Source organism: Giraffa tippelskirchi, chromosome 7 (genome assembly GCF_054371585.1).
Source record: "Giraffa tippelskirchi isolate mGirTip1 chromosome 7, T2T-mGirTip1v1.2.pri, whole genome shotgun sequence".
NCBI lineage: Eukaryota > Metazoa > Chordata > Mammalia > Artiodactyla > Giraffidae > Giraffa > Giraffa tippelskirchi.
This window is the reverse complement of record NC_137281.1, coordinates 81,651,370-81,679,253: the sequence shown is the minus strand read 5'-3', so window position 1 is coordinate 81,679,253 and position 27,884 is coordinate 81,651,370. Positions and strand designations below refer to the sequence as shown.

Sequence of the window (27,884 nt, the reverse complement as noted above, 5' to 3'; positions counted from 1 at the left end):
GCAGGAGAAAAAATACATATATACACACAGAAAAATTCTGGGAAGCTACTCAAAAAATTAGTGAGTATCCTCTGAAGAGTCCAAATGGGAGGCAGAAAGAGATGAAAAAAATTTTTTTTTACTATGTGTATTTTTCTTAACTATCTGAATTTTCCCCCCATGTACAACTTTCACAACTTTTAAAAAATGAATTTGACAAAATATCATCTCAACAGTGAACAATAAAGACACACACTTCAAGGCAGTTTTTTTCAAACATTTACTGAACACAAACACCATTTTTTCCTTTTACACAGCAATATTGTTAGTTTCAAATTAGCTGGGCTATTAGGACTATCGATTACTACGAAATTAAAAATGATTCTACATGTCAAACTCAAATAGAAAATGTCATGCAATATATAAATCACTAACAGACCTCTGGTGCAGTCAGCAAGTTTACTATGTTTATTAAAGTCACGTAAATGGTTTGACAAAAGTGCACAATAGAATGACATCACTGGTTTGTTATAAATCACAGTGAATTACTAGAATACAACAATGTAATTCTTCTATGTGGAGGATTGCAGGATGAGGTGAGTGTTATAAAAGATAGGCTCTTTTACCATGTTAAGCCAGTCAGATTTTACTCCTCAGCTATGTACGTCTGAAAAGACTGGTTAGCAAAGCTAAGATTTTTCTCCCTCATCTTTTCTTCTCTACCAATTACTAAGCAACAACAAAAAAGGCCATGCACAAATTTTACAACACCTGATAAAACACAGATACAAAATCTTGTTCATTTCATCACTTGGCAAAGGTTGTATCTTTGCTCCTTCATTTTTTTGATTAGGCCACTCAACACGTGACTTACCCCTAAATGAAAAGCTGTTAACAATTTAGCAAGTCTCACCCCTGCACACACATCAAGATATACTCCCCACAACCATCAAGTCAGTATTCCTTCCCTACACATTAACACAAATGAACACACCACAAATCTAAGACTAGAGACATTTACAGTTTTAAAAATTAATATATCTATCGCCACTATCCATGTAGTATTTATTTCAGATCCCACATTTGGAGAAGATACTGTACAACCCAGCCCATCTGAAGATTCGGGCAAATCTGCCAGGAATGTATGAGAAAGCCCAGCAACGTGCCATACACATTAGGAGCTCTCTACGTTCCAGAGAGGGTATCCAGAGCAGGGCTGTGCATTTTCAGAGCAGGAGTAAACACACAGCTTAAAATATTATGGACTAATAATTTTTCATAGAGCAAAAGGCAGAGTTTTGTTTTAACCCATTTTAATGTTACAGTATAGTCAGTGAGGAAAACAGAATAGTCATCTGTACATTGACACATCTGGCTAGCCTGAAAGGAATACTTAAGGTTTTTACAGAAAATCTACCATAAAAGCAAATCCTTTATACTTTTATCCATCTACTCTCTAGTTCAATCACTGGCTGCTTCTAAAACCAGCAAACTAATCCAAGGTCCAGTAAATCACTCCTCACCCTGCCCTTTTCCCCAAGAAAGAACTGCTTCTACTCGAATAATCCAAAGCAACCTTATTCCTAAAGTAGCTGCTTCAGCTGAGGTGGAGACTAGTGACAGGGTATTGTTCCCTTGGGATATAATTTCCAAAAACACTTGCCAAATGCAGAGTTGATACTTATGCAGCTGCTGTCCCCAAATCACATTTTACTTCAAACAGTGCAATCAGACCCAAGTTTCTCATAACTCCCAGTTACGAATCAACTATTAGTATAATGAAATAAAACCCTTCCCAGAAACAAACAGGACCAAAGCTCACTTTTTCGTTGGTTGGTTGGCTGGTTGAAGTTCACACAGCAAAAAACCTTAAGATAGCTGGACTGTGGCCTACGAGAGAGCAATCCAGGGTAGACTGAAAACAGTTGTTTCAGAGTTCTTAGGTCAAAAATTTCCCCTTTATCAATCTAAGGATGGATTTGCTGCCCATTCCTTGAATTATACAGTTACCTAAACTCAAGAGTTCAATTTTACCAACTCTTAAGTGCAAAACCCACCCAGGTTTCACATGGTTTGCCCAGGCATTCATCCACCTGGGTCTCTAATTCAAATTTATACAACAATTATTAAGAAGTTTTGATTGAATTTGTAATGTTATCAAGATTTATAATCTAAAACACAATTCTACCAATAATAAACACAAAATGACAAAAGTGGCTAAAAAACAGCAGTAGCCCAGAGTTCTCAGAGAAGCTGAGATATAGAACTATCACCTTTCTTACCTATTTATTTCCCTTTAAAAAAAAAGAAACCTAAGTTTGGGAAAGGTTTGGCTAAACACATTTTAAAATAACTCTACCAAAAACAAATTTGAAAAAAACAGGCATGTAGATCACTTGTTTCAAGAATGGTTTTATACAGGTGTTTCACAATACATATTTGGATTTGTTTTACAAGACAAAATTAGATCCTTAGCAATATAGTGAACAATGTACTGCTACAGTATAGTTTTAAAAAAAAAATCTCAGTTATCATTAGCAAAATTCATAATCTATCCCACTGTCTTCAAATTCAACTTTGTCAGCATTTCAATCAGCAGTTTTACTATTTCCAGCATTAGGTCCTCCCTCCTCAAAAACATTGAGTATCATTAAATTTCGTTGTCTGAATATGTACAGATAATCATTATTCTCATTTAATAAGTAAGTAATACCTAAAATAGTTCTCATCCTGGGTAGTCAAAGGGATGAAATGTTTTATAAAACATGCAACATTATCTGATATTTTAAGTTCTGATGTTTAGAAATCATATGCATTAATAATGGAACCAAGTAAATACCAAGTATCACAGCTATTCCTCAGACTGTCAAATAAGCAGGCCTTGAAGTCTGAAAAATACAGGGTCTGATCTGAGCTGTGAAAAAGGTGTGATTCACTCACCTGGAGGATGAGCATTTTCTCTTTCAGGCCACGAGAGTTGCCAAGAGCAAAGTACACTAGTTCCTTGACTCACACCAGGAAGATCAAGGCCAGTAATTTTCAAATTAGGGCTCAAATACCTCCCTTTAGACCATCCTAAAAACCTTTCTTATAAAAATTCCAGGTTAGGAAAACAGAAGTAGATTACTATGGCAGAATTCACCATCAAAACATTCCTAACTGAAGCAAGAAGACACGCAAAGTATAGCTACAGCAACAGTAAAAGTATCCTGCATTCTGTGGAAACAGGTCTTTAAAAGTCCCCCATCTATTCCCTCCCATCCTGCAGAGTATCTCATTTCATGGGGTGTCTCTATTTTATTTAAGGCCCGAGGTGCTGATTTTGGCTTGGTCACTATCTTTTAATACTGATCCAGCTGCAACCTTTTTCTTAGACTTCACAAAGCAATATCCATACATAAAATGTTAACTGAAATCTTGTTTTAAGTTTATATCTGATGTTGCTACACCATTATAATGCTTTTCATTAAAGAAAAAAAGCTGCAGGTCTTCACTTACAGTACCATGCACTATGAGTAGCTAAGGCATTCATTTGGCACTAGAGAAAAAAATACAGATATAGCTAATTTTACTTATCATTTTTAACATCGAAAGAAATAGGTATGTACCCTTGAATTTCTGTGACGCTTAAATATAATCACAGAATATTCTTTTAGTCTGACAGTCAAAATGTTGCCATTAAAACAAAACCAAAACCATAAAGACCTCTGTACAGCCTGTCAGAATAAGTGACATTTTCTGGTTCCAAAATTTGCTGCCCTCAGACAGAAATAACTTTCAAAATGGCCATGAGAATTATTTTCATCATCAAAAACATTGAATCTATACCACTGTAGTGATTTTTCTACTTCTTATCACAGACTAAATGAAGAAAGTGAAAAAAATATCCCAGTTCCTTTTCACCTGTCATAGAAACCCTAGGGAGAAACAAATAATGCCCTCTGGAAAAGTAGTTTTCAACTTGAAAAGATACCACACAAGAAGAGAGGGAGAAGGGGACAAAAACAGAATGTATAACTATAATGTGACAACTTGTTTCATAGGAAAAAACACAGCAATCATAATTTTTACATGTCTGTGAGCTGAGTCAAATGCTGACTGCTGGAATTTAGATTAATCACATCAAAACAGAGACATCTATGCATTTTAGAATCCAAGCCCAAAGGCAAACAGTCCATCAATATTCTCTGAAAAGTTGCTTAAGATTACTACTTTGTATCACCGAGCATAATTCAACAATTTCAATGGATTTAACTTTATGAATTTTTAACTATTATTAAGTTAGCACATTTTTCAGATTAATCTGCAGCTATACTTTTTAAAAATCCTCCCGATGTTATAATGTGCTGTATCATTTCACATAAATAATGGAAGAGTGAAAACTACCTATCGCAGTTTGGCATGTGCAGAACATCTGGATATTCCATTACTTTTAATGCTTCTTTTAGTTGTTTTTCTTCATGAAATCCTCAAAACTGCTGCAAAGGGTAACACGCTGACACAGGCTTAACAGAAATGCTTTTCTAGGCAATTTTGGTAAGACATTTATCAACTTTAAATCATAAATGTCCCCTGTTACATAAACAAAATATTTTATATTCATTCCTTAAAAAAAAGAAAAAAATAGCTAAGTGACCAATATCCAAACACCTTAAGATTATAGTTACACCTAAACAATGTGGCTTTGTTTAAAGTGTATCTGAAATCAATAACCATATGAGGCAAGAAGACCAAATACAAAACTAAGGAAGGATAAGCAGGGAGGAAGGGTAGTGGAAGAAAAGTAGAATTTATGAACACATAATTCTATTGTCTGTGATTAAAGTCCTTTACTTTTTAGCACCACATTAAACAATTTTACATATCCAGTCACTTAATGAAATCCAACAAACTCTTCAAGAGTTCTGGGGATCTGGTCTTGGTAGTTAATGTCATTAGCCCGAACTGCCCGGGCAGCCAGGCACTTGAGACTCATCTTCATTTGAGTTTTAAGTAGTATTTCTGATACCCCAGTTGTACTTTTGTCTAGTGGAGTTTTATTCTGTTTATTTGTCATGTCGGTGTGAGCGCCAGCTTCGACTAGACTAATGATGATAGAGTGCAAGGTCAAAAAATCACTGATGGGCCTGTTGTACTGAACGATAATGTGAAGGGCACTGTTCCCTTCATTGTCCACAGCATTCACCTCAGCACCACAGTCCAGCAGGAGCTTTGTGACAAGCGCGTTTGGAAAGCTGCAAACGTCATTGGTGTGGAAATCATCAACTGGGGTATTTGAGTTGACAGCTAGATGCAGCAGGGTGAAACCTTCACGAGTTCTGGGATCAAGGTGAATCAGGTTGTAGATCTGCTTGTTAATTCTGCACTGATCTTCTTCACTGCACTGTGTTTTGGTGGAGATGCACACTAAATACAGAAAGGTATAGAGGTTACATTCATAATTGTCCATAGCACTGTGGACATCAGCATCTGGAATATTTTTTACTCTGTTCATACTCTGTTCTATTTCCAAAACACTGCATCTCAAAACACATTCTATGTCTGGGGCCTTCACAGTTTCATTTAAATGTATCATCTGTGAAAAAACCTGGGCAAATCGAAGAAGATCCTTATGCGTATTTCTGTTACCTTTCTGTCTGAGGTGCAGCGCATGAAGCCACAACTTGATACACTGTTCGAATTCCATGTTATCTGCATAAACAGCTCCCCTGTAAATGATGGGATGGGAAACATCAATGTTGTCGGCACCTAAAATCCGTTCCCGAACTATAAGGCCTTCCATATGAAGAGCATCTCTGTCTTGCCGAATGGATTCCAGTTCCTGAGGATTTCTACATTCAGTTCTATTCCCATAAGCGTGGATTGGTGGGAGAACCTCTTTTTCAAGAATGTTATCACCATCTTGAAACCTCTCCAACATAGCTAAATATAAATAGTGATATGTCTTCATGATGTCGTAGTTCTCACGATCATTTGCAAAGGAGGCACCCAAGAGCTCCAAAGCTTCAATCCGACTTCTTCGGTCACAATCAGCATGAGAGAGCAATAGTTCGACAACATCAGCTTTACAGCTTTCAGCAGCCACTTTCAATGGCGTCATCCCATGGCCATTCACTACTATAGCAGCCCGCCATTTTATCAGCTCCTTCACAATATCGATGTGCCCAGCTTCAGCTGCAAAATGCAATGCTGTGGCTCCACAATGTGCTTTAGCATTCGGATCAGCACGCTGTTCTAAAAGATATCTGACCACATCAGTGTGTCCCTTATAGGCTGCAATCATTAGGCAAGTGTTGTCATACTTGTTGGCAATGCTGATGTTGGCATTATTTTCGACCAAGTATTTCACAATGTCCAATCTGCCATCAAAGCATGCTGCCCGCAGCGGGGTTGAGTTGGTTACTGTGGTGTGATTCACGTTGGCTCCATGACTGACTAGAAGCTTAACAACTTCAAAATGTCCTGCTCCTGCTGCACACCAAAGAGCAGTGGCACCATCAATGACATACCTATTCATGAAAAGAACAGACGGTTAGAAAATGGAGGTCACCTGCCCTAACATAAATTTAAAGGATGTAATCATTTACACTGACCCCAAACCTCAATCTGCAGAGCATTAGTTAAACATTAGTTTTGGTGAAAATAAAATCAGGTAATTTAAGTAAAGCACTCAGCATAGTACTTGTATCTAGTATGAGCTCAATAAATGTGAGCGATTATTAGTATTTCCACAGTATAAAACCTTAAAGAAAAAATAAAAAGAGTCACCGACGTCCTACTAGCAGAAGTACATAAATTGCAGAAAACAGAGGAAATGTATGGGAGTTTTGTAACTTCTTTACCACCAAGCTGATTCCCTGGCTCTCAGAGGAGCATAGAATGTTCCTCCCTCCCAGCACCCTCAGGTACCACAGTTTCTCTCAGTACATCAGTAAGAAAGCCACCACAATCTCTGTGTTAATGTTGTGTTAGACACTGCATTAAGAAGAAAAGTATTTGAGCAGATAATTTTACCTAGGATTATCTAAACTAGTAAGTATGTACATACTCTACTAAAGCAATGAGAATGAAATAATTACTGCTCCTTACAAGATGAATGATACAACACAGGTCAAATTACATATCCTATGAAGTAAAAAAAGTACAATCCACTTGGTATAAAAAATATCATAGTTCAACCCCAACTATCAATACTGTCTATCACTTCTGCTGAAAATAAAAGCCACACTTTATAAACATCCAAGCAATTACTTCTTCAGTTTCAAATAATGAAGCAAAATGTCTATAAGTAAAAGCATTCTCAGTAACAGCTACCTATAGGGTTACCTATGGGGGAGAGTGTAGGATTGATTCGAAAGGGGCTTGAAGCCTATATTTTGAACTGGGTAGTGGCTACGTGGGTGGATATTTAGGGGAAAAAATTCATCAAACTGCATAAGAAAGATTTGTACATTTTACTGTATGGAAAACAGTCCTCAAAATAAATTTGAATACTTCTGAAGTTTCTTTTTAAAATTTCATTTTTTAAATGTCATTTAATTGCTAATTAATTTTTTAAACTAAAGAATGAATCAAGAGGGGCTTCCCTGGTCATCTAATGGTAAAGAATCTACCTTGCAATGCAGGGGACACCGGTTAGATCCCTGGTCCAGGAAGATTCCACAAGCTGCAGAGCAACAAAGCCCGTGCACCACAACTACTGAGCCTAAGCTCTAGAGCCCAGGAGTCGCAACTACGGAGACCCCAGACCACAACTACTGAAGCCCGGGAACCCTACCTAGAGCCCACACTCCCCAACAAGAGAAGCCACCGCAATGAGAGGCCCGCGAACCACAACAAAGAGCACCCCAGCTCACCACAACTAGAGAAAATCCACATACAGCCACAAAGACCCACCGTCACCAAAAGAATAAAAATAAACAAATCTTAAAAAAGAATGAATCAAGAAAATAAGACATTACACCAGCTGAAATGTTTCAGTGGTTGCCAACTGTAGCTTTTGCAGACAATTTAGTTTAATTAAAATTCACTTATTACATCTTTATTGTCAGGATTATAAACACAAAGTTCAAAAACGTTTTCTTAAAAAAGAAAAAAAGTTTTCTTTCAGTCAAAAAAATACAATTTACAAAAGCACCAGAAAATACCAATGTCTAGTAGTAAATCTAATAAAAAATGTACAAGACTGCTACTCTATACTGAAACCTATAAAGCATTCCTGAGATAAATTAAAGACCTAAAGAAACGGGGAAATAGTTCATGTTTATTGTTCTGGAGATTCAAGAATGTTAGGATGTCAATTCTCCGCCAAAATAATCTAGATTCAATGCGATCCAAATCAAAATCCCAGTAGGCATGTGTGTGTGTATGCATATGTGTGTAGAAACTGAAAATCCAACTCTAAAATGTATAGAGAAATACAAAGGAAGGACCCAGAACAACCAAGATAATCTTGAAAGAAAAATAAAGTTGGAGGACAAAATACGTAAGATGGTGTGTCACTAGCACAAGGATAGACAAATACTAATCAAAAGAAAACAACCAAAAGCCCCACCCTAGGAATAGATTCACATATACAGGAATACAGATTAATGACAAAAGGTCCACCGAAATTCAGGTATAAAGTATGGTCTTTTTAATAAATAGTGAAGAAACAGCCACTAGACATCTGTTTGGAAAATAATTAACCTTGACCCTACTCACAAAAATTTCAAACTGGCAAAGACCTATAACAAAACAACAAAAGCTTCTTAAAAAAAAAAAAAGACTACCTTTATGACCTTGGGGTTGATGATTTCTTAAACATAATGCAAAAAAAAAAAAAAACCGTAAAAGAAAAAAATTGATTAGACTTCAAAAAATTAAAAAATATTTTTTCAAGGAAGTGACCAGCAATCCACTCACTGGAGATACCTACAATTGATTACCTGACAAATCACTAAAAAAGCAAACAACTCAATTTTTTTTAAAAATGTGAAAAGACTGAACAAGTATACTTCAAAAGTATATATTCAAACAACCAATAAACATATGAAAAGATGTTCAAGATAATTCCTCAGCAAGGAAATGCAAATTAAAACCAGGAGTTACCAAGAGTTACCAATACACACTCACTAGAACAGATGAAATTAATAATACTGACATGACAATACTAAGTATTGGCCAGGATGTGAAGTAACTGAAACCCCTCCTGCTGATGGAAATTTTTAGTGGGAATATAATCTGGTTCAACCACTTTGGTGGTTGACTGCTTGAGAAAGTATTAAACATATACCAACCCTATGAGCCAACAGTCCCACCCCTTGGTATATACTTAAGAGAAATGAAAGCAAATTCCACCAGAAGGCATATACAAACATGTTCATACCAACGTAATTCATAATAGTCAAATACTAAAAACAACCAAAATATCTGTCAACAGGATAAATAAACTGCCATACATTCATATAATGTAATATTATAAAACATTGAAAAATACTTATACACGCAACTCAATGGATGATTCTCATAGATACTGTGTTAAACAAAAAGAAGCCAGATGGAAAAAAAGAGTACACTGTATGATTCCATTTATAGGAAGTTCAAGTATAGGCAGAACTAATCTATAGAGATAGAAGTCAGAATAATCATTACTTCTGGGAGGGGAAGGGAGGGGAAATGACTGAGAAAGGACACAAGGGAAACTTTTACAGTGACATCCATGTCCTGCCTATTGACCTAGAAAGTGATTACATGGATGTAAGCAAATCAAAATTTTATAACATTTATACACTTAAGATTTATGCACCTTACTTGATGCACCTTAACTAAAAATAGATATAATTTAAAAACAAAAGAGGCACAAGTCAATTTAAAGAAAAAGTTTAAACACAGAGAGTTAATAATTTCAATGTGTCAAGCACTGTACTAAGCAATAGAGCACATTTAATTCTCATAATAACCTTCTCCCAATAATCCTATAAGGTAGATAACCATTATTAAGCCCATTTTAAAGACATATAACTAAAAGGCTTATATGAGATTAAAAATACAAAAAACTTTGGAAACTTTATAATGTATCAAACATAGTACATGTCACTGTTCAAACATGTTTCCATTTAAAAAGCTTTTTTCCCCAATCTGCTCATTAACATAATCTATCCAAAAAATCAATACAGAGTTAAAAGTTATATTTACATAGTTACAAAGTTTCCTTACACTCCTTAAAAATAAAAAATTGTTACATACCAGGAATATGAAGCTAAACTAAATAAAACTCAAGAATTGTTGTACTAAAATAAGCATTCACATATATTATCTTTAAATTCTGCAATAATCATATAAGATAAATAGGACCCCCGCTTTAAAATGGAAAAAAAAAAGACAAAAGTGATTAAAATTGTTTTTCTGGCCTCAAATTCCCCAGTACTAATGACATAAGGGAGAAGGAAATGGCAACCCACTCCAGTACTCTTGCCTGGAAAATTCCATGAATGGAGGAGCATGGTAGGCTACAGCCCATGGGGTCGCAAACAGTCGGACACAACTGAGCGACTTCACTTTCTTTCTTTCTATAGTTCCTTTTTGAGAATGAAATGGCAACCCACTCCAGTGTTCCTGCCTGGAGAATCCCATGAATGGAGGGGCCTGGTGGGCTACAGTCTATGGGGTTGCAAAGAGTTGGATACAACTAAGCAACTAACACACACACACACAATGACATAAGTTAAATTACAAGTATATATTTCATCTGGGCTTCCCAGGTGGTTCAGTGGTAAAAAATCTGCCTGCAATGCAGGAGATGCAGTTTCCGTCCTTGGGCCAGGAAGATCCCCTGGAGAAGGAAATGACAACCCACTCCAGTATTCTTGCCTGGGAAATCCCACGAACCGAGGAGCCTGGTGGGCTATAGCCCATGGAGTCGCAAAAGAGTTGGACATGACTTAGCAACTAAACAACAACGTCACTTGGTTTTTATGATCATTTAACACTTTTTCCAATGTAATCTAATAATTTCCATTTTCCCTACGGTGATATGACAGAAGCCTAGAAAAAGTTTCAATTATCTATTTTTATTGAGGCAATAAAAATTTTGAAATACTTAATGACAAAAATATTCATGGCAGAATGTCCTTCAGGAACATTACCCTTAGTAATTTTTAAATTTCTACACCTTAATCAGCATTAAACAGATTAAAGGGACTAATAATCCTAACACTTATGACATTTTTTGTCCATAAAATACAGCTAAAATTATAGCTGCATACTGCCTCAAAATACCAAAAATATTTATAACAAAATGAATAGAAGGTAAATAAAAATATAATCAAATAAATGCAATATTTACTTAATGAGTATGGGAGAAGCACTATAAAACACTTATCTTTCTGGTCTAAAACTGCAAATTTTAGGGGTTCCCTCATAGCTCAGTTCAGAGAAGGCAATGGCACCCAACTCCAGTACTCTTGCCTGGACAATCCCATGGACAGAGGAGCCTGGTAGGCTGCGGTCCATGGGGTCGCTAAGAGTCGGACAGGACTGAGCGTCTTTGCTTTCACTTTTTACTTTCATGCATTGGAGAAGGAAATGGCAACCCACTCCAGTGTTCTTGCCTGGACAATCCCAGGGATGGGGGAACCTGGAGGGCTGCCATCTAGGGGGTCGCACAGAATTGGACACAACTGAAGCAACTTAGCAGCAGCAGCAGCATAGCTCAGTTGGTAAAGAATCTGCCTGCAATGCAGGAGACCAGGGTTCAATTCCTGGATGGGGATGATCCCCTGGAGAAGGAAATGGCAACCCACTCCAGTATTCTTGCCTGGAGAATCCCATGGACAGAGGAGCCTGGCAGGCTATGGTCTATGGGGTCGCAATAGTCAGACACGACTGAGTGACTAAGCACACACACACACACGTATTTCATCTTAAAAATCAAGAAACTTTAATCTGGTATTCGCCTTTTAAAATAAAATGTATAAAGATAATGTTTCTGATCACAAACCTAAACTCATCTATTGTCTGGTTCAAGCATTTGAAATGAAAATAAAAATTCATTCAGTGTAAATGATCAACACTTTATTTTAACCAAAGTCCTAAAATCATTTATTAGATCATATGTACTTCCTTGAAATACACACTGGAAATGACTTTCTAAATGAAGTCAAGTGACACTGTGCCCCTACGCCTTTCCTCTACCTGGACATTTATTAGAAGGATTTGTACTAGCACTGACTTTAAAAGAGCACTGGACAAAATTCCTCAGAATTCCCAGAGGTCCTGTTCTCCTTCCTATCCATGTCAGCAAACTTCTTCTAGGACAAGAGTTCCCCACAAACTCTGGCACTGAGCAGTCAGGCCTTCAGAACTCAAACCAGCACAATATTCCAAGATCACATGACACCTCTCCTTTGTTCTGATCCATTTCTGTAACACTCTTAACAGCTTCCCATTCTACAACTAAAGGTGCTTCTTTCATTCCTATTCATGTAACTTTTCTTCTTATCCCCTCATCTATGTCAACTTTAATCTTAACAGAGTAAGCCATAAGTAAAATAATCTCAAATGTTACTCCTAAAAATTAGTACAAGGACTCAAATGTCAGGTTTAACCTAGGTGGGTGGCTCCTTCCCCCTTGAGGCTCTATTATGAATTCACTTTAGTTTTCCAAGACATTATAGATGTTTTTAGGCAGAATATAGACTTTTTAAAAGAAGTTATTGTAATATCTGCGTATGTCTCTCACACACACACACAAAGGATTGTATCAAATGCATTATCACACAGATGCTGTTGCTTAAGATGAAGCTAAGAAGTGAGTTGTTCTTTTTTTTAATATTAGGGAAACAACAGGATAGGTGATGAACAGTCTGGCAAAAAATTGTGAAGATAATACATAAATTACTAAAAATTAGGAAACACTAAGCTATTTTAGCCCACAGAGAACCTGTCTGTCCCTATCTGGCCATGGGTCTCAAGTGAAGGGTTGGCTAACTACCTCTCAAAAGCCAGTCCCTGAGGGGTGAGTGAGCTTCATATTAACACGTCATTCAGACTAACCTTTTCCCAATGTCTGGAACGAATATAAAGTGAAATCATGACATTTGCAAATAACACTTTCTTCTTCTACTTCTGAAATGCCTAAATGACTGGAACAAACTGCAAAATAATCTCAGAATGGTGTGAGTGGGCAGAAAGGTGGCCACGAATTTCAATTCTTCTCTTTTGTTAATTAATTTGTAAGCTCCTCAAAAGTAGACTGAAGCGACTTAGCAGCAGCAGCAGCAAAAGTAGAAACTTTGTATTTTTTTCTGTATCTTCCATAGTATGTGTGGGGCACAGTGCCAGGCCCATCACAGTTATTTAGTAAGTTTTAAAAAAACTAAAATACTTTGACAGAGTAGCTAATGAATCCATCATTGCAATAATACATAAACAAAAAAAGATTGAAGAAGGCTCAGACAAAATGTTGAATGATAAAAATGTTTGCAATTCTAGTCTCACCAGTCTGTTGATATTTTACAAGACAATCATCAAAATCTGGCCTCCACCTCACTCCAGTCTCCCACAATCTTTCTTAATTTCCCAGGCTTGAAGCCCTCCCTGCAACAGCACTGAAACACTTGTCATTGCAAGTGTACCATGTTGCTGCTCCTCTTCTTCACTTTCTACTTTCTATCCTTTAAGACTGAGCTCAAACATCACCTCAGCTATGAAATCTTCCCTGCTTCTCCCAGGCCAAGCTGAGCCACTTCCTCTTTCTGCATTCCCTCAATAGTCCAAACGATTCCTGTAACCCTAAATGGCATGGCATCGATTACTCATTTTCGTCAATCTTTTCCCTCCCCACCACACCTTAATTCCTCCCACCCAGGGCCACCTGTCTTCCTGGGAACCATATGTTACTCATCTCTGCATACCCAATCCCTACTATAGAGCCTGGCACACAGTAGGTGTTCAAAATATGTTTGCTTACTGAACTTAATTTCACTGGTCAGTGCAAAATACGGGGCAAGATAAACCACTATGAAGGCTCAATGCTACATTCCTTGTTTGTCATTTCAGGTTCTCTTAATTGCCACCTCAAAATACCTCTCTCTTTGACAGTTAAGAAAGATAAGCAAAGCCTTTTCAAATGCTTTAGAAAAAACTATTTTTTCTTGACACTATTCTCTCCTCATCAAAACAGGCCTCAGCAATCTCCTTAGCAGCAGTGGAACCAGCAGCTGTTACTGCAGAGATTCATAGCTCAGTGGATGCTTGTGCTTACACAACTGGAATGGTGCTCGAAGTTCAGAGGTCCTTCTACTTCGCTCCTCCTCTGTGTATAGGAAAGGCTGTGGGAATGCAGAGAGTTACAAAAAGGACACAGAAGCCAGTAAAGGAAAACAAACAAGAATCATGTTGCCATCTTTGGTTAATATGATAAAGACCATCTCCTTAACGTCTAGAGAGGTGGTACTAGAGATTAACCACCACCCATGGGCTATCATTTCAGTAAAATGTAATACTCTGAAATACTTTCCTCTCATCTGAAACAGAAGAAAAAGCTCTTCTTATTTCAACCTAAAAAAGGAAGCAATCAAAATGCAACAATGCCCTAGTCATCTTAAAGAATTGTTTTTTTCAATCAGGTTTTATCCAAGCAGTATTCAATTATCGAAACTAAAGTTACATATCTTTACACTTGGATCACATCTACCTCAAAAGAAGAAAATGCTAGAAGAGCTTACCTACTGGCACAAGTCAACAAAAACAAATGCAATCAATGAAGCAAAATCTTCATGAAGTTGTAATCTGTAAAACAGGTTATAACCATCCAGCACAGAAAAGATGTCAAACCTGACAATTCTGCATTCAACAATATGACACCTCAAAATATGTACAATTCAACCTAAATGGCAAATTTTAACTATGACAATACGCATTTTTGAACTCCCCCCATGGAATAAGAGTAAATTATCAAGCTTCCCCACAAGATGACAGGATAACAGTAATTTAAAAATGGCATCATCTTCTCCCACACCAGGTCCTATGCCATTTTCGCAGTCAACATATCTCTTCCCAGCAATGTGTAAGTCAGAATCATGTCTGGGGATGTCTGGCTGCCTGACAATCCCGCAAGAGGCTGAAGCTGATGCTGGTTTTCGGGGCTTATTTTGACATTAAGGTCCCCTAACCCACTAAGGGCTTTATCAGACACTCGAAGAGCTAAAAATTGGGCGGTCAAATAATTCATCAATCAGAGATTTCCAATGTTAATTGCTGACCTTGTTAATTTCTGATCTCGGTTACAACCCCAGTCCTGACAGAGGGAAAACCTGAAACGCCGCTACGTCCTCCATACTCCTTGTTCATACACCATCTAGCAGAGCTTTGGTTTTTGCCTGCGTGCTCAGTCGTGTCCAACTATTTGCGACCCCATTCACTGGAGCCCGCCAGGCTCCTCTGTCCATGGGATTTCCCAAGCAAGAATACTGGAGAATACCGATTAGATATTAAGACAGAGGGTGTGGCGATTTACCTATAGAGGGAATAAGGGGTAGCGGCCGATAAGGATGGGCAGCAAAACATGGAATGGAGTATCCGCCCTAGAAGATGAAGTGGTTATTAATGGGGCGGGTCAGGAGATACAAAAATGGGAGAATTGATACCTCCATGAAGTGAAAGAACGGGACGGGAAGATCCATGAGGTGGTAGGTTCGCACGCGTTAGAGAGGAGGCAGGAGCTGGGGGGATGTACCTACCCGTCGAAGCGGACGGTGCCAGTCTGCTGAGTCTGCACCCGGTAATGTTCTAACAGCAAGCGCACCACCTTAGCGTGCCCATTGCGAGCTGCGATGATGAGGGGCGTGGAGCGCTGCCCTCCCTGCTGGCTGACATAGCCAAGCAAATAGCGGATGTCGCTTTCAGACCGGTTGAGAAGCAAGGCGGCCAGAGTCAGCACCTTGCCCTCGCTGGCCGCCTTGTATACATAGCCAGCCAGGCCCTCCATGGCCGCCGCCAACTCCAACACCCGTTTGGTCGCCACTGCTGCAGCTGCCTTGCGCCCCCGGAGGCCGCGTTCGCCAGGGCTTGAAAACTGGGCCTTCACAGCCCATTCAACAGGGCGCCGCCGCCGCCGCCGCCGCCGCCGCGCCCAGGCAGCAGCCGGCCCGGGGAGGGCTGAGACGCAGAGGTGGCCGAATGCCGCGGGGGGCAGGTCTGCGATCCAGCCCGGGCAGGGAGGAGGGCGGTCAGGGCCGCCCCCAAGGCCCCAGGCGCCGGCCCTGGGCCGAGGGGATCTCCATGGCGGCCGCCGCCCCGGGCCTCAGGCCGGACCCCTCCTTCCTGCGGGCTGCGACAGGCGCGTGCCCGAGCTACGGGTCGCCGGTGAAACCCCAAGAGGGCCGCGCGCGCCCCGGATCGCGAAGGACGGCCGCGTTTCACCCGACCCGGCCCGTCAGGCCTAAGGCCTGAAACTGCCTCGTCCTCCGCCTCCGCTCTCCGCCCTCCCCAGGAAACCCGCAGGCCCTAGCCCCCTGGAGCTCAGGAACGCCAGGCGCTGTCGAAGGTTTCAGAGGTCCACGCCTGGGAAGGCCCTCGAAGCGAGGCGGAACGCTGCGGCGCCAGCAGCCCCTGGGCTCGGGACAGGGAGGAAGGCGGGCCTCTGCAGACTGGGCCGAGAGGGGGAGGGTGCGACCAGGGGACGGTTAAGTGGAGTGTCTCTACCAAAGCCTACCGGCTGGCAAACAAGACCTAATGAAGAAAGGTTCTGCTACGCGAAGGCGGCCCGTACCCAGGTCGGCCCTGATGTCCTCATTGCCCTTGCTGCGCGGAGCTTCCAACTCGTCCCCGTTAGGCCCTACGGGTCCCTAGCCAGGGAGTGGTACAGAGTGAGGCCGCTGAACCGTTACTACTGGGGGTTGGGGGGCCGCGACTCGGAGGCCCTTCCCTTTTTGCCATAGACGTTATGGGACCCTTCGCGGGGAGGCGGCTACGAGGACCCGGTAGGGTCCATTTTGAGACCAGGGCGGTGTCTCTGAGCCCTAGAAATATGGGAGGACTTTGAGTGTCGGCACGAGGCTTTGAGAAGGGACTGGGAGTCCGCCGTGTCCTCCCTGGAGAGGAGGATGAAGTGTGTGAGAAAGGTCGGGGGAGAGAGGAAGAAAAAAGGGCTCACCCTGGGAAGGAGGGCAAGGTCTGTGTTCGCACAGACCAGGACACTAATCCTGAGCCTGATGGAGCCTTCAGTTTTCTCCCATATCTCACAAGATTGTTAGGATTTGAAAAGATCATTCATCCAACGAATATTAGAGGTCTACTGTGTGCCAGGCTCTGCTTGGCTCTAGGGATTCAGTGATAGACTAGATGAACACAGTGCCTCTTCAGGGACTGTGTTGTTGTGGAGAAAACAGACAATAAAGTAAACAAATAATAGACAAGACTGGTTGAGTTATATCACTATGATTTGCTGTGAAGCAAGTGAAATAGAGTGATGGGGCGGTGCTAATTTAGTGTGTTTGGTCAGATAAGACCTCCATGACAGGTAAGGAGAACAGGGGGTATTTTAGGCAGAGGGAAAGCTAGAACAAAAGCCCTGAGAGGGAACAGTCTTGGTGAGTTCAGAAACAAAGGTAAAAGTGGCTTCAGCAGAGTAGGCCATAGGAGAGCAATAGGAGATGAAAGCCGGGTGCACGTCTTGGTAGGGCCCAATTACCCATGGTAAGTTTAAATTCTTCTCAAATGTGACGGGGGCATTTGAGTAGTTTTAAACAGAAAAGTGACAAGATATGATTTATATTCTTTAAAAGATCAGTCTCTAGTAGGCAAGAGGCAAGGCAGGAAGGCCATTTAAGAGGAAAGGTTTGGGACTAGGATGGTAGGTGGGGCAGTCACAAAAAGTCCAAGTTCAATATGGAGGTCACTCCCTCCATACACACACAAAGGATAGTATCTACACCACCACCCCTAAAACACAAAGGACAATATCTAACATAGAGGAAGAGAAAATACATTTATTTGGCCCCAAGGGACCAGGCTGGGCTAGTTCACATAAATTATTGCATTTGAACCCCACTATTCCAATCCTAGTTTGAAGGCCTCATCTTAGTTGCAGAGCTATTGTTGGGATTTGGGGCCACTGCTCAAATTTTCTTTTCCACTCTACAGCACAACTTTACCTATTTTCAGATCTCTATACTTTTTTTCCCCAGATTAGACAAAAACAACATTGGAAATCAGAGCTGAAGATAGGGTTTTACTAGTAAAGTCTCTGAAGTAGCTGGTGGAAAAGAAGAGGAAGCTGGTTGTTCTCATTCTGGGGCTTCAAGATTGGAAAAAATTCCAGTTCTTGATAGGCTAACCCAGGCTTTTTGGACTCTGGGCCAAATGTGGGATGTGGGACCTGGGGCTCCCTTCCAACTGATTTCATTCCCAGGCTCTAAATAGAAATACCATGCTCCTCCTATTGGCTCCCTCTGTCTCTGTCTCCTTCCCTTCTTCCCTCTCTGTGTAGCCCTTTGCCCTGCATCATTCTTTTCAAACTCAACTTTTTGAAGGTGATTCAGACGCAAGGCCCTTCTTCCCTTTGGTTTCATTTTCTGAAGGAGACCTGATTCATCCAGCTATTTATTCATTGCTGAATCAGAAACTTTCTTCTTCCTCCTTTTACGCTTTTGAGATGAAGTAGCGTTCTTCCTGGTGCTAACACCTCACTTTGGTGGTATACTGGATGAGTGCTAGGAAGGGTGACTAAACCAAGAGTCATGAGAAGGACTCAGAACTTACACTTTGGGGCCTCCACCCCCAGATGGGAATATCCTTCTGCTCCAGCAGCCCAAAGTCAGGAGCCTTCTTTGTTTATCACCATTGCCTAGTGTAAGGTTCTGGGCTCCCTGGGTTGCTCAATAGCCATTAACTGACTGCACACTATTTGGTTGCCTATATTTACCTGGGCTTGGAGAATGATGTTTCTGTGGTCAGGTTGTACAAATTGGAGAGAGGATGTATAAACAGAACAAGGCTGCTTTTTCAAAGGCCAGTGCCCAGAAATAGCTCGTTTTTCTGACCTATTCCCTTCCACTTTGACAGAAAACCACTGAGCAAATGATCAGTAATAAAATATAACTAAAAATAGTTATATCCAGAGGGAGATTGATTTGCTGATGACAGCAAACTGCAGGCTTCTACCTGGACAAAAGACAGGACCAACCTCCAGCACTTTGCTTTCTGGGGATTGGAGGTGACCTATGAGCAGAATTAGCTGTAATTTCCATAGGAACATTCGTTTTTCCAAGCCAGGTTGACCCAGTCTACAGCTCCAAGTCAGTGGTGTTTCTCAGATTTTGTTTAAAGCGCATTCAAAATGTCATTTTTCAAGCACCAGTAAAGATACTTATTTTAGTCCTGTAAGTCTCCCACATACTCTAATGGAAGAGGATAACTTTGAGTATTGAATAGATCTGGGTTGGATTCTCTTCTCTGAACATTAGCTATGGCCTTGGGCAAGTTTCTTCAACTGTACAATGGAGGTAATACTTTCTTTGTAGGGCTAGTGTGATGCTGATAAGCAAGATCCTTCACCCATCCTTATCCTGTGAAGGTGTGCCCATCAGTACACATGTTTCTCTTCTCCCTAGTTCTCACCCCAGTCATACTTCTGTTGTGCCATTAACCTGTTCAAGAAAGGACTTCTGGGACTTCCCTGGAAGTCTAGTGGTTAAGACTCTGCACTCCCATGACAGCAGGGGGCACAGGTTCCATTCCTGGTCAGGGAGCTAAGATCCTGCATGCTGTGTGGCATGGCCAAAAAAAGAAAAACGAATTTCCAGCCCATCTGCATTTTTCCTACAGGCATGTGTCTGTGTCTGGACACATGGAGAGCCCATATGCAAGGGGCTAGGGAGAGTAATCAGAGAAGGCAATGGCACCCCACTCCAGTACTCTTGCTTGGAAAATCCCATGGACGGAGGAGCCTGGTGGGCTGCAGTCCATGGGGTCGCTAAGAGTCGGACACGACTGAGCGACTTCACTTTCACTTTTCACTTTCACGCATTGGAGAAGGAAATGGCAACCCACTCCCGTGTTCTTGCCTGGAGAATCAATCCCAGGGACAGGGGAGCCTGGTGGGCTGCCATCTATGGGGTCTCACAGGGTCGGACACGACCGAAGGGAATTAGCAGCAGCAGCAAGCAGCAGGGAGAGTAATTGACAAGAGGTTGGAAAGTCCAACAGAACCAGCAAAGAAAGATGTCAGAAATCAATGACAAGCAAGAAACCGCTGATGACCAGTCTCAATTAGCCCATTTTCAGAGGAAAATGTTGACCCACTGGCCTTTGTCTCCTCGTCCTCTCCCAGCCTTCCCCGAAAAGCAGATACAATGATTGTCAAAGACCTAATGTGGAGGAGAGGGGACAGCTGGTCTGTGTCATTTCCCAGCCCAGTTCACCCCTGCTTGTGTACGTTTACTAGGAAAGTAGACTGAAATAGGGGCTTCCCTGGTGGCTCAGATGATAAAGAATCTGCCTGCAATGCGAGAGACCCAGGTTCAATCCCTGGGTAAGGAAGATTCCCTGGAAAAGGCAATGGCAACCCACTCCAGTATTCTGCCTAGAAAATTCCATTGGCAGAGTGAGCTTGGCAGGCTACAGTCCATGGGGTCACAGAGAGTAAGACATGACTGAGAGACTTAACACTACACTACTACTACAGACTGAAATAGACACAAGTCTTCTTTCTTCTAACCTCATTCCTCCCTGAACAGTGGTACCTCCCAGTCAGGTACCCTGGGATTATAATAACAGAAATGATAATAGTGAGCTCATACTGCATGCTTACTGTGTGCCAGGTATCACAGTAAATACTGTATGCAGATTAGCATGTTAAAGTTGTGCAAGCCTCTGAGGGTCAGGCCAGCGTTTTCATCCTCACTCTTCAGATGAAGAAACTGAGATAGCGATATTGTGTAACTTGCTCATGGCCTCATAACTAGAGTGTGGTAGAATGTCAGGATTTGGATGTCGGCTGTTTGATCCCCACCCCCTGACCCTGCTACCAGCCTTCTGTTCCCTCTTTATCCCCACTCCGAGTGGCTCTCATCCAACCTGTTCTCTGCAGCTAGGATCTCGGCTAGAGATCCCCAAGGCTTTCTATGGTCCTGATCACTTTGCCTGAGCCTAGGTGCCAATGAGTTAATCTAATCATCCATTCGTTGCTAATGGGATAATACTAGCGGAAACTCTTCCCCACCTGGCCACCCCACACACACCCTGGACATTCCTCCCTCCTACCAAGAACACAGGTCCATTTCCAAAGCAAGTGCTGTCTCATGCTAGAGATCGTCTTTGTTTGCCCTGAGCTCTGTACCACTTTATACCTCTCTTGGGACCCTTATCTCTTTCTAATGATAACTCATGTCTGTAAAGCACTTAATGGTCTATAACATTTTCCAATTTGCCTAACCCAGCCTCCACTTCCTAGGCTTCTTAACCATTTTCTATAACCCAAGTGACAAGAGAGCATGGCAGTTTAGCATCCAATGTCCACCACTTGCTAGACAAGTTACTTATTGACTTCTTCAATGAGTGAAATGGGAGAATAATAGTGCTTGTTTCTGGTTGTTGTGAGCATTGAATGAAATCAACACACAGAGACACATAGGAAAACACACACACCAACACACATACACACAGAGCAAGTAACTCAGTAAGTGTTGGCTATTGTTATCATTATCTCATTGAATCCCCAAACCCTGTGGGAAAAAAATCAAAGCGCATCAGTTCTTGTCACCTGTTTAACTAAGCTCTCTAAGCTCTCTGCTAGCTCTGTCAAGCTCTGATTCTACCATGAATCACGGTTATTTATGGACACAACTTAGTTCTATGATGTAGCTACCCCAAAGGCCCAGCCCTTATCAGAGGGCCTTGTATATAGTAGGCTGTCCTGCCAGGTTGGGGGTTAGCATGTAATAATAGTCCCTCCCTCATCCAGGCTATAGGAGGAACTAATGAGAAATTTCTGTAATATACCCTTTAGTACAGTGCCTGGCACTAAGTAAGCTCCTAGTAAACCAGAGTCACTATTGTTCCATCTTACAGTGAGGCTCCCAAACATGTTCCTTAAAAACATAGACTCTGGAACCATACTGTCTGGGTTCAACTTAGTGCTAATTCTATTAGACTCTAAGTTAATTAACCACCTGGGCCTCAGTTTCCTCATCTGTAAGATGGACATGATAACAGCATGTACCTAAATGAGGTTGTTCCATAGATCAAATGAGTTAATATAATAAACACACTTAGTAGTGTGCCTGTCACATGTTGGTTATATGTAAGAGCTTTTTGTCACCATTTATAGATGGGGAGACCCATGCTCAGAGACATCAAGCAGTAGTGGAGCTGGGATCCAAATCTAACTGAGGCTGTCTGAGACCAGAGCCTCACTCTTACTATTAGGATATGTTGCTGCCCCAGATGATCCATGTGTATTTTAACAGGAGCCTTCTCCTATGGTGGAGATGTCAAGAGTGGAGGAGAGTGAGTTGGCACCAGAGATCTCTTGGGTAAGGGAGACCACAGGATGCCCTCAAGTCAAGCCACAGAGGTGGCTTTTTCCTCACCTGTGTCTGGCCATATGGTTTCAGCGTTCTATCAAGTCTCAGACCCAGAAGGCCATAAACATGGCAGCACCCATGCAGACCTCTATCCTGGAGTCTGCAGCAAAACTCTGATTATTGCATACTGATGTCACACTCAAAGCTGGGCCAGTGATTTTTAACACAGAGAGGCCCTGGCCATGAGGCATTTTCCATTTCTGAGGCATGATTCAGCCCAGGAGACAAGACCAGACAGACTTGTTCTAGAGGAAGGAGGCCTGGGTGGCGGATGGAGAGGGAGAAGAAAAACAAACAGGGCTGAGCAAGTCTCGCAGCTGCTGGGCTGCAGGGGAAGGGAGCAGAAGCGAACAGAGGGAGCCTGCCTGCACAGAACTGGGCGCCCACTGACCAATTTATCTTCCCTGAAGTCAAATGTGTTGATTTAAATAGGAATCCAGCCCATGCATGTAAAGCCCCAGAAAAACACTAATAACATTTCACAACTGTGAAGCACAATATGATTGCCAAAGCATTCCACATAAGTAAGCTCAATTTTAGCTACTTTTTAAAATAATTTGCATCTCTTATTACAAAGCATCAAGTGCTTATTGAGGAATACTGGGAAATGTTCTTAAATGTAAATCTTAAAATGTCAAGTATGTATGTATTACACCACTAGTAATAACATTTTCAGTAAATTTCTAACTAGTTTTTTTTCTGAGCCTATGTACATACAGAGATCATTTAAACAAAATTGAGAAGTACTTCAGAGTTGTTTTTTGTTTTAATTTATTCAACCATACCGTGTGGCATGTGGGATCTTAGTTTCCCGACCAGAGATCAAACCCATGCCCCTTGCACTGCAAACACCGAGTCTTAACCACTGGACTGTCAGGGAAATCCCCAGAAAGTTTTCAATCTTTTCTTTTTCGTGTAACATAAAATCACGGGGATTTTCTAATGGCACCAAACGTTTGGCTGTAACAATTCATAATGACTGCATTTATCAGTATAGATGTGCCACAATTGCTGTAGCCACACCCTATTTGTTGGACATTCCAGATATTTACAAAAGTTTAACTCTTTAAATAATACTGCTGTGAACATCTTTTTACTTACATTTTTGTCTATATATCTGATTATGTCCTAATAGTAAATTTCTAGTAATGAAAATACTAACTCCAAGGATTTTCATAGTTTTGAGTACATATAGTCAAATTACTCTCAACAAAAATGTATTCACTTTACCCTCTGACCAGCACCATGTGACAATTTCCTCTCACTCTCTGACTGAGCCAAGTGAGTTAGGTAACAAGCATCTCATGTTACAAATGAGGAAATTGGGATTCATACAACTGAAAGTCAAACTCTAGTGCCCTGGATTTGGTGCCAGGGATCTTCCCACTCTGCCTTCTAGACAAGATGAGCTCCGAAAAGATTTTCCTGAGTAATGGAGTTGTAGAAAAATTTATTTTTATATCCTCATTTATTGGTGAAAATATTTTTTTAAATCTTCAGTTTCTTGACCTTTTTTGTGCCATGGGCCCCTTTAGCAGCCTAGTTAAGCCTGCCAACCCCTGGGACTTCCCTGGCGGTTCAGTGCTTAGGACTCTGCACTTCTAATGCAGGGGGCACGGGTTTGATCCCTGGTCAGGGAACCAAGATTTCACATGCCGCAGGGCACGGCCAAAGAGAAACAAAGGAAAAAGCCTACCAGCCCCTTCTCAGAGTAATGTATTTATATGCATTTAACCCAATTATATTAAATATAAAAGCAAAATGGTGATAGAGTAATACATCTGCTCCTTTATGACAAGGAGCATTAATGACAAGATCTAGAAATACATGTAAGGAGAGGTAGTCCATCAGGCGTCCTGCATGTTCCTATACATTCTAGCTGAGTTTGCTCTTGTGATATGAGCAGCTTCAGTAGCCGGACACTTAGGCAACAGAATAGCTTATTCGCTGCTTTCCCAAGAACTGCTGGGGCTTGGTTCTAAATTCTTCTTATGTAACATAATCTACTACATGTGCTCGAGTCACCTGGCCCTCTACACTGTCCCATGGGAATTAGAGCTGAGGGAAACTGCACAAACATGCAGACACTCTCCCTAACCCTTTTAATATGAATAACGAAGTCTTACATCTGGGATCCAGAAGTTTTGTGTCTTCAGTCCTTATCCAGGAAACTGTGGCAAGCTGACTTAGCTTGCAGCGACGGTAAAGTCTGAATGCCTTCACAATTCTGACCCTACCATTCATTTCAAAGCAGAGTTGAGTGTAAATGATATTTTGAGATGTATGCAACAGCTATAATGCAGAGCAAGAATACCTGTAGTTTTTACTGGTACAAAAGTCACTGTGGTTTATTGTATACATTCAGCTAAAGGTTTCTGAAAACGTCAGGTTTTTTTTTCCTCATTCAAGTTCACAGATTTTAGGAGAACTCTTGGCTGCTGCCAACACCTCAAAAGAAGACCAGAAAATCCTGTTGATCAAGCAAAGCAAGTCTAAGTTAATTTGATATTTAGTGCAATAAGGGAGAATAACACCTTGAAAGAGACTTGGTGCCGTTACTAAGAGGATTTCAAGAAAGGGCGTTTACAGGATTTGGAGGCCTGGGCTCAAGTGGTTTAAGGTGGTTTTTCAAAGCAAGAAACTGATGGGGATTGGGCACAGTTTATGACATTTAAGATAGCTTGGGATTCGTAGACACAGAGAAGCAGAGGTCTTGAAGCAAGTCTCCTTAAATAAACTTGGTCATGTATGTGAGCTCTTTGCCTGTGTGAGCAGTCTGTGGTCCTGACAGTCATCTGTCCTGTCCCAGAAGAGCAAACTATTTGCCCAGATAAATTAATTTCTTGAAGCAAACAATTAATCTACTTATCCTCCTGGATAAGAATTTCCCTGGGATTTCCCTGGTGGTCCAGTGGTTAAGCCTCTGTCCTTCCACAGCAGGAGGCACAGGCTCAATCCCTGGTCAGGTAAACTAAGATTCTGCATGCGGTGCAGCACAGAAGAAAAACACAAGAATTTCCTGATTTTTGAATTCAGTGATTTCATAAATCCTTCATGCTGTCTTAGAACTGGAAGAAATATTCCAGTTGGAATTAGAATTGGAAGAGGATCATCTACTGGAGAAATCTTGGGCTTTGGAATCAGAAAAGCTTGGCTTTTAATCCCTGATCGATCAACCACTACTGGCATCATCATTCTTTCCATCATTTCCTTCATTAAAGAAATATGTATTAAACTCCTATGATGGGTCCTGATAAATTATCTAAGTTCTTGGAACCTCAGTTTCCTCATCAGTAAAATAAAGATTAAAGTAAAAAAAATAAAAATAAAAAAATTTCCTGGAGCAGTTGAGTCATGTTGACATGGGTGGTCTCAGTTCTTATTTGATAAATCGTGTCCAACTCTTTGAGACCCCATGGATTATACAGTCCATGGAATTCTCCAGGCCAGAATACTGGAGTTGGTAGCCTTTCCCTTCTCCAGGGGATCTTCCCAAGGGAAGCCCTACTTGATAAGACCAGCTTCTTAACTCAAATCCCCTTTTTCATGGAAGTGGAGGCCTATTTTTGCCTGTTTTTTCTGTCTGTCCTTTCCATACTGTGAGTTCACTGTGAGTGAGGGTTAAGTTTTAAATTCCTAGATGTGGGATTCATTTGTTTTCTATATGTTTACCAAAAAAAAAAAAAAACCCGCTCAAATACCTTTTTTAATACATGAGGGTATTTTCTTAGTGAGGAGTCTGTGCTGTACACTTTTCCATATATATATAAGAATTGAATAATTAAGAAGTTGGGGTTTTTTTTTTTGGTAATACCCTTCTGTTGACCCTTATAGCTGTTGATTTTTTTTTTCCTTTTTACATCAAAATTCCAAAAAAGAGCTATTTGTACTCATTGTTTCTGATTCAGTTCAGTTCAGTTCAGTCAATCAGTTGTGTCCAACAATTTGAGACCCCATTGACTTTTTTTTTTAAATGAACTTTTTTTTTGGAAAATTTCAAACATAAAAGAATTGTAGAGTATGAATCATTCAGCAATCATAAGCTCGTAATCAATCATGATTCGTCCATACCCATCCCACACACATTCCCATTGTATTATCTTGAACCAAATCTCAGACATTGTTATCATTTCATCAATAATTATTTTAGTATATGGCTTTAAAATATCAGATTTCTTTTACCTAAACATAATACCATAAATCTGAAAAAATTATCCCATATTATCTAAAATATCATATTCTAAAATAGCATAATACCATAATATCTTAAAATCAACGATTAATTCCTTAACACCATTAAATACCCAATCAGGGTTCACATTCCCAACTGCCTCATAAATGATAGCATGTGTTTTTTTTTGTTTGAAACAAGATCTGAATAGGACCCATATATTGCATTTTGCTGCTATCTACCTTAAATTTAATTTAGAGATTTCCTATCCGTCCCCTCCTTTTTTCCTTTTCCTTTGTTTAATTTATTCATTGAAGAAATTGTCACTTTTTCTGTAGTTTGCTACAGTCTGAATTTTGCCGGTTGCACCTCCTTGATATGTTAACATATTCTTCCTATCCCTGTATTTTCTAACTTGTTGGCAGTTAGATCTGATGACTTGATCAGATTCAGGTTTGAATGTTTAGGCAAGAACAGTTGAGAGCTAGCATGGTGATCTCCTGTTACAAAGCATAGATGGATGTCTAGTCATCTCTTTCTCATTTATCTCCATCTCTTTGCAACAGTTGATGATGGTTGCCTAGTTTTATCATTTCCTTAGTGTTTGCATGAGAATATTTTTTATAAACAGACACTTCCTCTTGTTAACTAGTTAGCTATCCTGGCATACAGTTTACATAGACAAGGCAGGTCATTCCTGATTCTTTCCTTTTGTTTTCATTTGTTGGTTTCAAAATATTGAATTGTTTCCCTAGCATCCTCCAAAAGTAAACATTTTGGGTTTCAGGGGAAGTTTATTGTATTACTACAAACTCATGGGTTTAAACATATTTCGCATGTTTCTGTTCATTCTTATTAATGGAAATATTTTCAATCTAGCACATTGTGAAAGATCAAAAATCCTGAAAACATACAGAGCTGGTGAGGCTGTGAAAAATGGTGCAACATCTGTGGACAGCAATTTCACAATATTTAACAAATTATAAAAGGTACATTTCCTTTGACAGAACGATTTTACTTTTAGGAACTTATCCTACAAATGCACTCACAAGTATGCAAAGTGATATATGTACTGGGTCTAAATAAACAAAAGCAGTCTTGTTTATTTTAGCAAAAACAAAGGTAAAGAGATATTTATGCATAAAAATGAATAGCAGCATTATTTA

The 27,884-nt window shown here is 40.5% G+C and overlaps 1 protein-coding gene across 2 annotated transcripts; it reads right to left on the bottom strand.

Moving 5' to 3' along the window:
* Positions 1–424: 424 nt before the first annotated feature.
* FEM1B (fem-1 homolog B) lies at positions 425–16,298 on the bottom strand. 2 transcript variants are annotated; one of them, XM_081511888.1, is made up of 3 exons: positions 15,702–16,298; positions 5,608–6,488; positions 425–5,385 (listed from the first exon to the last, which is right to left on the bottom strand). In XM_081511888.1, exons 1-3 carry the CDS (start codon positions 15,947–15,949, stop codon positions 4,853–4,855), a joined length of 1,662 nt encoding a protein of 553 aa, XP_081368014.1. In that variant the 5' UTR covers positions 15,950–16,298; the 3' UTR covers positions 425–4,852. The 2 variants fall into 2 exon arrangements, with proteins under 2 accessions (XP_081368014.1, XP_081368013.1); XM_081511887.1 differs by having other exon boundaries at positions 425–6,488.
* Between the last annotated feature and the right edge of the window lie 11,586 nt (positions 16,299–27,884).

Coding starts and splice junctions, on each gene's coding strand:
- FEM1B (XM_081511887.1), bottom strand. CDS start 15,949: ATGGAGGGCCTGGCTGGCTATGTATACAAGGCGGCCAGCGAGGGCAAG. Junction 6,489..15,701: donor GGCACCGTCCGCTTCGACGG/GTAGGTACATCC, acceptor TTTCATGAATAG/GTATGTCATTGATGGTGCCA.